This window comes from Pezoporus flaviventris, unplaced genomic scaffold (genome assembly GCF_033815535.1).
Source record: "Pezoporus flaviventris isolate CSIRO_AGI_PZ_B2104156 unplaced genomic scaffold, CSIRO_AGI_Pfla_v1 ptg000016l, whole genome shotgun sequence".
Classification (NCBI taxonomy): Eukaryota; Metazoa; Chordata; class Aves; order Psittaciformes; family Psittacidae; genus Pezoporus; species Pezoporus flaviventris.
Window position 1 is genome coordinate 8,007,760 of NW_026892564.1, and position 14,242 is coordinate 8,022,001.

At 38.3% G+C, this 14,242-nt stretch overlaps 1 protein-coding gene across 1 annotated transcript in view; it reads right to left on the reverse strand.

Annotated features, from left to right (window-relative positions):
- Window positions 1-14,242, reverse strand: part of OTOGL (otogelin like) — a 97,393-nt gene that overhangs the window by 65,107 nt on the left and 18,044 nt on the right. The window contains exons 11-22 of the mRNA XM_061454525.1: window positions 13,076-13,182; window positions 12,259-12,384; window positions 11,443-11,551; window positions 11,146-11,192; window positions 9,561-9,706; window positions 7,881-8,004; window positions 6,083-6,260; window positions 5,104-5,228; window positions 3,535-3,744; window positions 2,603-2,768; window positions 1,247-1,321; window positions 47-99 (exon numbers count right to left, since the gene is read on the reverse strand). Of these exons, the coding sequence (XP_061310509.1) occupies window positions 47-99; window positions 1,247-1,321; window positions 2,603-2,768; window positions 3,535-3,744; window positions 5,104-5,228; window positions 6,083-6,260; window positions 7,881-8,004; window positions 9,561-9,706; window positions 11,146-11,192; window positions 11,443-11,551; window positions 12,259-12,384; window positions 13,076-13,182 (1,466 nt within the window). The remainder of the gene's footprint in view (window positions 1-46; window positions 100-1,246; window positions 1,322-2,602; window positions 2,769-3,534; window positions 3,745-5,103; window positions 5,229-6,082; window positions 6,261-7,880; window positions 8,005-9,560; window positions 9,707-11,145; window positions 11,193-11,442; window positions 11,552-12,258; window positions 12,385-13,075; window positions 13,183-14,242) is intronic.

Sequence of the window (14,242 nt, forward strand, 5' to 3'; positions counted from 1 at the left end):
AAACTTTCTCTGTGCAACTCTAATATGAGACAAAACTGTAAATTACCTGTATTTTCTGTAGTGGCTTCAATACATTTCACTGTTCCGTTTAAACACTGACTGAAAAACAAAAGCAAGCCTATCTTCAATTCAAGGGGAAAAGGTTAAAAAGGAGAATACATGTTAAAAAAGATAATACATCTTAACCCTGTTTAGAAATAAGGAGGAGAAGGAGGATTAAAATCTAAAAGCATGGGTTCTAACCAGCAATTTCTTGATTTTTTGGTTTTCTAACCAGTGATCTGTAATGAGGGCCCAGACTCACAAAGAAGTTTGTGTACTATTTGATTGCCTAAATTTCACTGAAATAAAAAAGAGGCTGGGTATGTCAGCTTCTGTGGGAGCAAAGGGCCAGGTGATTCAGGCTGCTGGCAGTGTTACACAAAACCTTACGTGTGTTGGGGAATATGGAAGGATACAGTAGGCAAATTTTTTGGTGCACAGACGTTAGGAGACACATCTTGATTCTATTATGATAAAATACAGAATTAGAGAAAACCGCATTCAACAATAAACCTAGTCCTTATTTTTTACTTTTATTTAAAAACAAAAAAAAAATGTGGAAAAAGCAACATTGCAGAGGCATAGCAATGGCAGAAAAAGAAGCCCCTACTCTCACCTCTTGAACTACATGATTATCAAGCTTCAGTTATAACAACTATAATATATAAGACCTCAGCAAGAATTAAGCTTGGCACAAAAGTCACAAACATGATTTTAGATCAGCAGGTGGAGAGCATTTCTTGTAAAATGAACAAGTTTGACCAGGAAACTTGGGAGGCTTCCCATTTGTTTCAGTGGGGTCAGGATTCCATCATGAATTAATAATACAAAATGACACAAATATAGCTCTCTGCAAGCTTTTGTTTGAAAGACTTTCTAAAATAGAATCACATTGTTTATTCTTCCAAAACCAGTCTCGTATTGCTATCATAACACCCCCAAGTCTAAGAACAGGACTGGATCCGCTATGTGTGTGTTTTGAGATATTCTTTAGTCACTAGCTTACAAAATTTTCCAGGTATCCTGTTGTTAAAATAAGCAGGTACGTAATCCAATTTCTATTAGGCTCCCTATTACTAAGTGTGTAACAAAAATAAAATCTTAATACAATAGACTTTCATTCTACTGAAAGAATTCTCAACACCCTAGAGTAGCATACAGACTGTGATACATGAAAGGTAAAATTCTTGGAGCTCAAACCTACCAGGAGCCTGTTGGTGTAGGGAGGATTTCTCCAGGCTGGAGGACTTTGCCCTTGTAATGACAATGACAGGCAGATCTGTTAAAAGAGCATTTATGTAACTACAAAAGCAAGATGAAATGTGGATTTAAGAGCAATCCATTTATCAAGCTAATACGATAAGCAGGCCTTACAATTCATTAGCTTAATCTTAATATTTACAACACTTTTCTAAGGTCAAAAACTAAAGGATGACCATCTGACTGTATTGAAGTCAGTAGCAAAACTCCTCCCATCTTCAACAATGCCAGGATTTTCCTCAGTCTCTGTATCATTTACTTGCTGTTTCTGTTCATTTGTCTTACAGAAAGGAGCTTTCCTTCCCAGTTATGGGAATAGTAGGGCAATATGTAGTTCCCATTCAAGTTACTGTCAGAATCTTGGGATGTAAGAATTACTGTAGCAAAATCTATTAACTCTGTCTGTGATAAGAGCCTGATGGGATAGAACAGCAACAGAATTCCCTAGAAACCACGGAAAATATGGGAATCCAAGTTACCTCACACTCTTTAATAGTTTGAAAGAGTCTTTATCCCTACAATATGAACTTTACTGTCTTTTCAAAATATATGTACAATGAAGAGCAATAGCTCTGTATAATTGTGAAATTAATACAAGTTCTCATTCCAATTTTTAATTCAGTGCCTGAACTCAGTAACTCCGCATGACGGTGAGCTGTAAAATGTCAGTACACAATCATAGAATCTTAGAATGGTTTGGGTTGGAAAGGACCTTAAGATCATCCAGTTCCAACCCCTGTGCCATAGGCAGGAACGCCTTCCACTAGACCAGGTTGCTCAAGGCCCCATCCAGTCTAGCCTTGAACACTGCCAGTGATGGAGCATTCACAACTTCTTTGGGCAGCATGTTCCAGTGCTTCACCATTCCCACAGTAAAGAACAAAAACTATTTCCTTTCATTGAGCATTTCCTTCCATTTAACTGAAGGGGTTTGCATTGTGAGATAGTAAAAGACACTCCTATCTACTTTCACTGTATGATCCCTCTTTACAGATTGCTACTACATAGATTCTATTTTTTTCTTAAGTGTTAGAAACATGCTTTCCCATGAATTAATAAAGTTTCATTGCCTTTCTTTAAAGCAGTAATGTATCTTCTCTGAAGTGCAGTAGATGACTGCACACAAAGCAGATGAGGCCCCACTATTGATTAGTACAAAAGAATATGAAATCTTCGTATATTGTTTGTTATCCTGTTTAGGCAGTCTACATCTTGAGGAAGACATCAGAAAAACTACTTTAAATCTTTCTGGAAAGGGGAAAATATGCATATGCATAGATTCTATTTTCTTATGACTTACATCGACACACAGAAGTTGACCGACTCTTCAAAATATTTCCCATCGGGACAATTACATCCTTCTGCACAGTCATCACCACAGATATTTGCCATAGAAAGTGAAGCACAGGAATGTTTACAAAAAGAAGAACACTGATGATAAAGCATACCACCGTGACACATCACAGCTGGAGGAGAGAGAGGGAGAGAAAAGGGAGAACACACTCTTAAAATGTGAAAAATAGAAAACGAAGCAGCGTATAATGGAATTGCAAAACAGAAAAGCAAAATGTTCTCTTGCTGCACTGGGGTGAGTTGAAATGCATGAGAAAAACATGCTGGTTTACTGATTTCATAAGTTAGAACTATTTAGATTCAGGTGGGTTTATGTTAGACAGTTCCTTGGCTGGAATTGTCTATTTTGTAAGCAGTAGACGTCTATTCTTTATATGTGTGGGTGTGTCTATCTAGTAACTTAGGCACCCAAGAGAGGAAAAATGGTCTAGTTAAGGCTGAGGCATTACTGTATGGTTTAAAAATGCCTTGTTTAAAATTATTGCTATATCCTACTTGGCGAATCATTTTCTACCCTTCCCTGCCTGACCCAGGGAGCCCCTGCCACCCTGGCTTGCCTTTCCTTAGGAACAGTCTTGTTCCTGCCACTACCTGACTACTTTAGCCTAATAGAAGCTTCCATATGATTAAGGTGTTTAAAGCCAGAAATTTAAATTCTCTCTGCAGCTAGCGGAAAGGGGCAGGTGTTCCCTGTAAGACAGCTCAGGGTCCCCGACTCAGACGCCTACTGTAAAGGCTATTTGTGTTCTCCCCTGAATATGTCATTATCCCATGGCACAATTCTAGTTTCCAGCAGAAAAGGTCAATCCCTGTACTTTGTGGAGTAAATAGAATTTTAGACATTTCCAAAAGACGTTCCATTCTGCAAACATTACTCACCACAGTAAGAAATATGAGATCTGAAGTCAGCGACGATGCCGTGCTTGCCACACACGTAAGCATAGTGTGCCAAAGCATTACACAAACAGCTGCTTCCGCATTTGCACGCGTCAAAGCGGCATTGCTGGTAGTATAACCCTGGACTGATGTAGGCATGACAGGGAGCAAAAACTTCTTGGTTGATGATATCACAGTGAGATGCATACCCAGCTAAGAGAAGGCAACACTGGTTTAGCCTGATCCATTTTAATGTGATAGTTACTCAAATGAATAGCACAGAATATTTTTTACAAGGAGTCACATGGGAAAGACAAGGAGTAATAAAGACAACTTACTCCTGGGGAGATTCTGGTTGAACACTACAGGAAAATTTTTCACAATGAGAACACTCAACCATTGCAATAATCTCCCCAACAAAGTGGTGGATTCCCCAACACGGAACACTTTTAATATCCAGCTGGACAGGGTGCTGAGCCATCTAGTCTAGGTCATGTTTTTCCTAGAAAAGTTGGACCAGATGAACCTTGAGGTCCCTTCCAACCTGGTATTCTATGATTCTGTTGAAAGAGCATCCCTACCCTGCATCCTCCCTGTTCCTTCCCACATACACACACTGACATAAGGATTTCTGTAGTCTCAGTAAACTAGACTTAAGGAGTGAACTTGGTTGAAAAGTAACCTGACCAAACAAACAAGCAATTTCTTTTTCAGTTTCATCAGATTAAGTTTATCACAAACCTGGAGAGATGCTTGTGCTGGCTCAGTACAGGTGGTAGCATGGGGCAGGACCATTTAATCAGGGACTGCTTTTTCCAGTGATGATTAAAAGATCACAAGAAAATTCAGGCTGGAAGGGACCTCAGAGGGTCATTTAGTTCACGCTACTGCTCTAAGCAGCTTACATTTATGTCAAACTTTGCCTTCACTGAGGAAGCACAGAACTGAAGGTGGGTATGAAGTATTTTGGAGAGAGCTAACTCAGCTGAGATATACTGCTTTAGAAGACAGCCAATGCTAAAGGCATAGAAAGCCAGAATGCCCCAGATTCTTAAAAGTTTATGGTTATTCTAGGCTTGCTCCCGCAGGCTCCAAATATGGCCAAATCCCACATCCTTAGTGAGGCCCTATGTCTGAAACATTAAAAACATTAGTTTAAATTCTGTCAAAATTGGCAACTACTGTCTGCCCATTGTCTTCATTAATTGAAAAGAACAGCAACATGGAAAGGAGGAGACAGTGAAAGTTCAACACAAAACATAGGCATGTCAACCAGCCAAAACTAAGTCTTTACTCAGGAATTTGAACAAATACACAAAGCTCAGATTGTTTGCATCTGTTTGTGTCAAAGAGCATAGATGAAGGATAAAGAAACTTTTAATGCAACAAGCATGGAGAAAGCAGAGACAAGACCTTTGATCTGAACATTGTCTTGGCAAGACACTGTCTCTTGTACTTCCTTTATCAAGCTAGAAATGTCATTGTATCATTCCTCTTGACTGGCAAAGAAAACAAAAAATGTCCCATAATTATAAGATACAGGTAATTCCAGACTCACATGTGAAAACATACCATTTTGCTGATTAACATTGCAGGGATCAACCACAGGAATGTTGATAGGCACAGAACAAGCTGAGGAAACCTTCCATGCATTTGCATGAAGTTGCGGGGTCCCTTCTATCATCCCTGCTGGAGAGCTGAAAAGGAAAAACTCAACACTGCAATTGTCCTGCTGACCTTATGGGCTACATGGGTGAGGATACAAGTACATCAAAAAGCCTTAGATGCATAGTCACACTGAACATAACCTGTCAAAAGAATTTCCATCTGTGAGGAGCAAAGCTTTCTCCTCAATATGGTACTCGTGAAAACTACTTTTACAAAGTCTGCCCTCACTTACACCTAATTCAAGTACTCTGAAATCAGCTGTAAGAGGCATTTATGAGAGGAGAATTTGGCCTTTATTTTAGTTCGTAAATTCAATGAAATGTCAAAAATTTAACCTCTTAGTTAATGTCAGTGTTCTAGAAGGGAGCTGTTTGCATTTTGATGCTGGGTTTCACCAAGTATTTCAGAAGCATTTGTTATTGCTAGAGAAGTTTTGTAATATTATAGATTGAGGAACTTTAGAGGAAATGAAGCAAAAGAATAAGGAAAATGTGCCCTTCTGATTAAATTATTCCCATGGTTCACACTTACATTCTTTTCTCCATTAAAACTTGATGGGGAATCAAGCAGTAATAAGTGTTAATGAGGTAGGATGATCCTAGTATTATCATCCACTCTTTTTGTCACTGCTCATCTATTTGCTCTGATGATAAGGGAGCAGCAGGGAGGGAAAAAAGTACATTCAAGAAATATCATTATCTTATAGCTTCTATAAATAATATGGTAGTTTTCTATGACCTAGTTAATTTTATGTGTTTCATATTTTTAAGTCCCTAACATTTTAATTAAGAGAGTTTACCTTGGTTAGATTAATAAAGTACGAGCATGTTAACGAAATGAAATTCTTCTTAAACACAATCTAAATGTACAATGTGCAACTTACAGAAAATCATCTCTTAAATTCCCGTTGTATGTTCCACATAGTCCTAATGTTCTTCTCTTCCAGCCAATATCAACTTGAACATAGATCCTCTCTCCATCTTTAGCAAATAGTATCTTCAAACCAAAACTAGTTTTCAGTTGAACAAAAAAAGAAGATACATTCTGAATTTCAATAGCGCCTGCACATAGCAAAAGAAAAAGAAAAACAAAAACAAGAGCACTGAAATCCAGCTTCCAGGTTGTATTGGTTTACCTCTTAAGCAAAATAGACTTTCAAAACTTAAAACTAAAATGAGAAACTGCACAGCCTCACCTGCAGCCAAATAACCTCACCCATTCTCCATCTGAACTTATGAGACTACATCTCTTTTTCATTAGCAACACAAATCAGGAATTGCAACTACTGTCAACAGTAAAAAGTCTCTCACCTTTATGTACCTGTGAGTTATCCAGAAACCATTCTCACATTTATTTATTTTTTTAGAATAAAGCAATGCTACTGTATGCCTCCATCAATGAGAACACAAGAAACCACTTGTTTCTTAGTCTCCAGGGATGTTATAAGATCAATTAGCAAATGTCTGTAAACTGTATTGTAATCTTTAGATTGAAGGTTCTCTCTTGCTACGACTGACATGACATCAGTACAGCTCCTTGTTTAGGCTAAGACACTATCAAATTCCCAGCTTTCCTTCCCAGCAAATCCATTATGTGAGAAAATGGAAATTTCCCAGCCAAAGCATTCATTTGCCACACATTGTGGGGCTACTTGCGGCTGCAGGGTTAAAGCAGATCTACCTTCACAAAAAGCCTTTATACATGCACACACATACACACTTTGATGCATAAACTGAGAAGAGGCAGACAAAGTGTGAGCTTAAAGACATTCTTCACTGATAAGACTAACTAGATACACCCAACTATCAAGAATCTAACACCAAAATATTTGTGATCAATTATATTTGTCACAGGGTATGGAAACAGACAAAACAGTGAATAGAAACTGACTCAAGAGATAAAATTAAATTAAAATGAAGTTATGAAGTAGAACTGTCAACATAACTGAAAGTATATCTGATCTATGAAGTTCATTGCATAGGAAGCTGTGAATGTCAAAAGCAGTACTGTGACTGGACAAAGTCGACAAAGTCAACAAAGATACAGTTGAAAGCACTAACACAGAACTCCCTAAACTCTGTTTTGCCAGAAGCTGGGAAAGAGGAACTCCCGCTTTACTCTTTCTCACTACAGCTCACTGTAAGATATGAAATTTAGCAATATCATGTCCACTTTCAATGTTGAATTTTATAAAATTCTTTTAAGGCTAATTTATTTTACTATCCATTCTGAAAAGATGAAGTAACCTGCCTGAAATCAGGCAGATATATAAATCAGTATTGAAAGCAGTGTAGATCCTGCAAAGCACATGGATTCCATGCCATTTACTCCAATAAGCTTTAATTAAGCTAGACCTTAACATCAGTCTCAAGATGATTTTCAGCCTCTCTTAGCCTCTCTTCTTTTTCTTACCTCCTCTCCCTTTAACAAAATTAGTGGAATTCTAGGTACTCTCTAATGTAAGAAATACAAAGAAATGAAGGCATAACGAAAGGCTCCATTTCACAGGCTGGAAAAGTATATCTCTAGAACCACTACTGAGGTTATAAGAAGTAATCAACTGTGAGTTTCATAAGTTATGCTCGAAGGAATTCCTTTCCGTAGACAGATATTATTAGAAAGCTTTGGAGCATATAAAAGAAAGAATGTGAACTCTGGTATCTACTCCATGCACTTCTTACCATTAAGGTTAAAAACTTGGTTAGGGCCAGTTTGGACTTGACCATATCTCGTGAGAGTTACTTGTTTGCTCACATCATCTTCAAGGACTAGAGTTATAGACTCAATGCAGGCGTGGTCAAAGTTCTAAGTAGAAATGAGTTTCACCATCAGAAACGGAGACATTAGTATTACCATGGAAAGCAAACCCAAACAAATGAGAAAAAACAGCTGTATAGAAAGGGAGTACCAGAACTGTCATCAGGTAGTAAACTGTCACTCAAAGCATTAAACAGAGCACCCTAAATTGTATCTAGAATATAATAAAACCTGCATATGCATATAAGAGCAAGGAGAATGCATTTTAGCTCTTATGGCAATCTAGTAGCAATTGGACTGAGGTCGCCAGTACTGGTACTGGGTTCAAAAGGCCATATTTGCATGGCCTCCCTGGGTACTCCTCACTGCTGGGCTAACCAGTGTTTGAGCAAGTCTGACCCCGTCTATAGCAAGCTGGTACAACCAGAGCCCAAATGCAGCCAATCCAGCAGAAAGAAACTATTGTACACATGAAGGTACTTCTCGCCTTGAAATGTAGTCATGCTCTTTGACTGCAGACCAAAAGGATATATTTTCTCCAGAATTATACTGCAATAATATATCAGTATCTGACTGTCAAAAACTGGTAACTTATAAACTAACTCACACCCATCATTTTAAGAGTACTATCCAGGCAAAATTTATGAACCTAAGTACAGGACAAAAGGTGATACATGACTAAACCGAGCATCTTGTGGTTCCCAGGCCCCCTGTGTTTTCATCTTGAAACTTTCCAAGGTACCTAGAATTTTGATAAGGGTTATTTCCGGTAGCATCCTTGTCTCTCAGTGGCTACCTAACCAACCATTTCATGAGGCCACCTGAAACGCAGAAACAGGAGGCTCAACACCTATGCTTACACAGGGAGGTGCTTACAGAAAAAATCATATGCCAGTTCATAGTCTAGCTTTTGAGAGACAGTCCCCTAGGACGGCAGATTTAATGTATCACTCCCTGCTGATGAGTTCAGCCATCCCAGCCCTCAGCACACTGGTAGCTGTGAGTCACAGTCTCAGAGCTCCTTCTCCTGAGAGCCTAGGTGACTAAAAACATCATTAAATCCAGTCTCGCAGATAAGTGCTTTTTATAAACACCTCTATTAGTAAAGCCTGTTGTTGGATTCCTGCCAAAATATATTCAAACAAAGATGTGTGGTGGCTAGTCTCTTCAGTAGTTTTCTAAAAGGTATTTTTCCAACAAAGTAAATATGCTGTAACATATCAAATAAAAATCTAATGTTACCAAAAAAAACCCCTCTTGCCTACCTAGCAGCATATTAAATCTGTTCAGTGATGCCAGCAAGAGCTTTTCTAAAGCCTGGGACATCTGTTTGTACCATAGCCAAAGATATATATACTTGTTTAATGTGCATAAGTAAATAACTCTCTTGACTTTATCCCTCTAAAGATGCAATTTGTTTTACAAAAGGCAACACAATATGTAGGAATACAGCTGCTTACATAAAAAGCTGTGAAATTGTTTCAGTTTATATTTTCTGTTTAAAGCATAAACAGAAAACATGAAACATAAACCATAGCCCAGTAATTTACAGCAGAACTTATACAAGATTGCCTGAAATATGGATGGACATGTTTGTGACTTACCTGTCCACAAGGTGCTTTCTGTAAAGTTATTGTGAATTTGTTTTTCCCAGTGCCTTTTACCAAAATGTACTGGCAAATCCCAAGAAAGGTGAAATGACGTCCATCAAATGTTGTGAAGTGAGAGCTACCTGTTATAGAGCACTCAGCTTGAGAGAAAAAGGGTAAACATGAGTGTTTACTTGCATAAAAATGTATAATTATTCTGTGAGCTTTGTAGGAGACATAAATAAGAAATTTTCTCCTTAACTCTAAGTACATAATCCAGGGTAACTTTAATCTGTCTAGCTATTATGGCATTTGGAAATAAAATACTTTATATACCACTATTTTCTTCAGATATACCATTTCACATTGCAGACATCAATGTGCAGCGTCTTCAGATTATACCTAGATGGGATGCCTTTGAATCATGAATTCTTTAAATTTCAAAAGAGTTTTCTCTTTATTACAGTTCTGAAGTTTCCTAGAATCTCCTTCCTCATCATCTTTTGTCATGAATGGGTGTGAAGGCAAGATTATTTCTCTTTCCTTCTGGGTACTCTGGCACTGCTTGTTACTGCACGTATGAAGAGGCTGCAGGTGGCTGTCTTCAGGGCACATCTATATTCATTTTCCAGTTCAGATCAAGACTGCACTCCTGAAGCAAGTCTCCAGTGATCCCCACTTACTGCACTTTCATTCACACCATGGGGCAGTGTCAGAGCACATGAACTAGATTCATTTTGGCTGCAACTACTGCAACGGCTGCAACTACTGCAACTGCTGCAACTACTGCAACTACTCTATGGGAGCACATCTAACCTGCTCCTGCTACTAACAGGCATTCAGCCCCTAGGACCAGACTACAGTAGTTATAATTAAACCCCACATGCACACAGTACGCAGACAAGACACGTGAAGTGGTTTTCAGTGTCAACTGTTTTACACTACAGATCCAACCTGTCAAGCTTTGCTTAGTAACTGTTAAGCCTTGTTCATTATCTCAGTCACAGGGGGCTCCTTAATTTGTAAACAATTCTCACTTTCACAAGTTTCATAGTATAATCTCATCTAAGATACAGAACTGTCTAGGGAGTTTGACTACCCAACTAAAGCATGTTCCCTTGAGTAACTCAGTACAGAGACATGTAATCTTTAAAGATAAGGGTCATTATCCAAGCATGAACTGCTGTTACAAGGGAGAAAATACAGCACACTGATCATCAGAATGATGGGTTTCTTATTATATGCATTACAATTGCACCTAGAAATGAGGAGATCCTTGTACCTGGCCTAGGTACTGCAGAGGCAGTATAACTAAGCCATCTGCCCCAAAGAACATAGAGCATAAACAGAAGACAGAAAACAAGAGTTGGATGTAACACACTTAGTTAGGGAAGCAAATAGGAAAAGGTAAAATGAATATGGTCAGGCAGTTAGCAGCTTTGTACCAGCTGGCTCACTGCTATGCTCAACATCCATCTGCTTTATCTTTCTTCTTAAATTAGCATACCAAGCCCTTGGATCATATTTGCTTCTGTTGTCTTCTGAAAAGTTTATCTCCTATGTTCACTGAGGAGATAAAAGAATAATGCAATACAGATACCTGGACAATCATGATCAGTGCAGTTCCAAATGCCACCAATGCAAATACTAGAAAGAAAAATCACAAAACAGAAAATCAGTGTTCAGATCTTTAGCAAAAAGAGAAGCATTTCACTAACTAGTATGTCTTGAATTCAACCTTTCCATAGATTAGCCTGAATATTTTAGTGATAGACAGGGCCAAGACTATAAAACATAAATACTAACTATTCTTTAAAATGCAAATGTGACTATGATGTTAAACTAACACTGGGGAGCACTCACAGAGAGAGTAAACAGGCAGGAGGCTTTCACGTACCAGTTGCTACATTCTTGTTCAATTTTTGAGCCTACAGGAAAGGCAGTTCCATGATAAATACAAGGACAATTCGACACAGAGATACAGGTTCCATTTTCCATAATGAGACCTATCAGGAGGGAAGTTAACAAATGAGATGAAAACCAAGTTAACACTCTGGATCACTGCTTTTCCCCCATCTGACTGAAACACTCAAATCTGCCGGAAGGTGATCCCACCAGTCTTACCCAGGGACCAACAAAAAGAGTTGCCTGGTGAGTGCAGAGAGCTCACAGTGATGAACAGTGTTGCTCTCTCAAAGCAGTTGTTACTCCGAAGGGGCTGCTTTATGAAGAATGTCTGCCTTAAGCATGTAAAGCTGTATAGACTCAAAAACGAAAAAATTCTGGTATCACGTATCTTTAGCCCTTCTGAAACAGGACTGTTCATAGTCCAATACCTGATTTTTGTTGAGTACAGGTCTCACATATTTGCTTCCTTGTACAGAGCATATATAAGACACACTCTGTTTAACATAAATCACAACAGATTTTGGAATAATTCAAATAAAAGCAGATTTGCAATATCTTATTGTAAAAAGCATTAGTGATGGCTCCAGATTTTAACTGATATTTCATTCAGAGACCCCTTTATATGCTAGAGAAATGTTTAGAACGCAGTATAATGAGGAATCACTGTCAGAATAACAGCTAGAGCAGAATTTACAGTATTCATATTTTCAGGCTTTAACTTAAGCACAATCTATTTTGACAACTTTATTATGATGTTGGATATTAGCTTTACACATTTTATTCATATAAAATTGACAGTACTTACCATCTGGACAGTAACAGCCATCTAAGCAGTGTAGGTTGCTGCCAAGACAGTCTTTTTCAAATGTGCAGGTTGGTGGACAACAACTGATGCAGTCACGGTGTACAAAGCTGTCTTCACACTTCTCAGCTAGAAAAAATACATCATACATTGAACATCAGTGCGATTTCTCCTTCCATACTGGAGAATTTCCTCCCTCAAATAAACAGTTGTGCAGTGTTTCTAGTATAGGTAATTATTCAGATCAAGTACAATGGATTGTTTGGAGAGGTTTTAACTAACAAACTGTGGTGAATCTCTCATCAATAGTTAAGTCTTTCTTTGGCACATTCTTACATCACCCCTCCAAAAGAAGTTATAGTTTCTGTGACAGGGTAACGTGTGCTTATATCTCAGCTAGTTCAAAATCTCGTGCATGAGACTGAACTGCAGTTGATGGGTGGTGGTGATAACTAGAAGAAGCTGGATTAACAGTATTCTTTAGGGCCAGTAAAGGCTGAAAGGTCATCTGGGAAGAGGGGCAACATGAAATGTCTGCAGATGTTTGTTCTTTGTCCTAGAATATAATCAGCACACATAATGTTTCAAGTGATCTGTTGAAACATGAGTTTTGTACTGATCTAGATCAGATCACAATGGAATTAAAATCTTCCTCTAGCAAGTCACTGACTTCATTGCTTTCCAGCAAGTGAAGCTGGCTGATCTACTTCAGTAACAGCTTTGAGTCCTATAGTGACAAAGCTGTCAAGATGGAATTATTTGAAATTAATACATTGGGTATCTCAAAGGTCACATAGTATGCTTTGTTAAAGGGTCTTACTACAGGCAGGAAAGTCATCCCTCCAGTCCCGCACTGGGGACCCAGCGTGAGAGCATGCTCTAGCGTACTCTGTCACCGCCCTGCAGTATGTTTCATCATCATCTGCTCTGAAATGATAAAACAAGAGAGTAATGAAGGAATTCAGATCCTATCTACAAATCTCTGCCACAGGACACTGCTCAGGATTCTTCACACATAGCTGACACCACTCAGTCATAACAGCATATAGTGAAAATACTATGAAAAGGAGCAAGCTATAGTGAATACACTGTTGTGTTTTTATCATTTGGTAAAAACCACCATTCCTGCATGACGTGAAAACTCTGACCTGCACTGACAAAAGACATTCTGGTCCAAGTAACAAGTTCAAGCTTCTAACTGCCTGTCAGTCCTTGAATTTAGGCAAGAAGAGCCCTGTTGACAGACTTCTGACCTTATGCTGAAGTGCTCAGCACCAGAAGTATTATCCACTGAATGCCGTAGACAGACTCAGGGATTTATATCACAACCCTGGGTAAAGGCATTATCTCTGCCTTAGTCTATACAGAAGAAGATGTACAGGATGCTTTTACCAGGACCAAGTAAAAAGATATTCATCAGTGTTAGGTAAACACAAATTTTGTTCAGATTAAGTCACACAAGATGAGATATCACCAATGTTTTTTTACTGTGAAAGTCCAAAAGCTCCCATCACTCACTGTGAAGGACTTGATGCCAAATGAGCTAGTCATAAGAAGACATTTCTATTATAAGCATGACTGTGAAAGATCAGCTGAGTTTGTCTTTCAACACACAAGATCATGTTTCCAAAATTAATGGTTTTAAGAATATATTATATTGTGTTTGTATTCTGCTTTCAGCACATCTGAATCAAATCAAGCACCACTATACTCTTTGTTACAGTGATCAGAGTCTCTCCAGCTTTCCTTATCTAATCCAATTAAACGGATCTTAATAAAAAGAATACTTGGCATATACTATGGCCCCACAAAAAAACTTCATGAACTGACACTAAGACACAAGAAGAGAGGTCTCTTTTATAAATGAAATAAGCCTAAATTAATGAGGTTCTGAGTCACAGAAACTTCCTTCAAGGTTTTTAACATTCACACAATTCACATCAACACACATATACAACACACAAGTATATATATTCACGAAAATCAA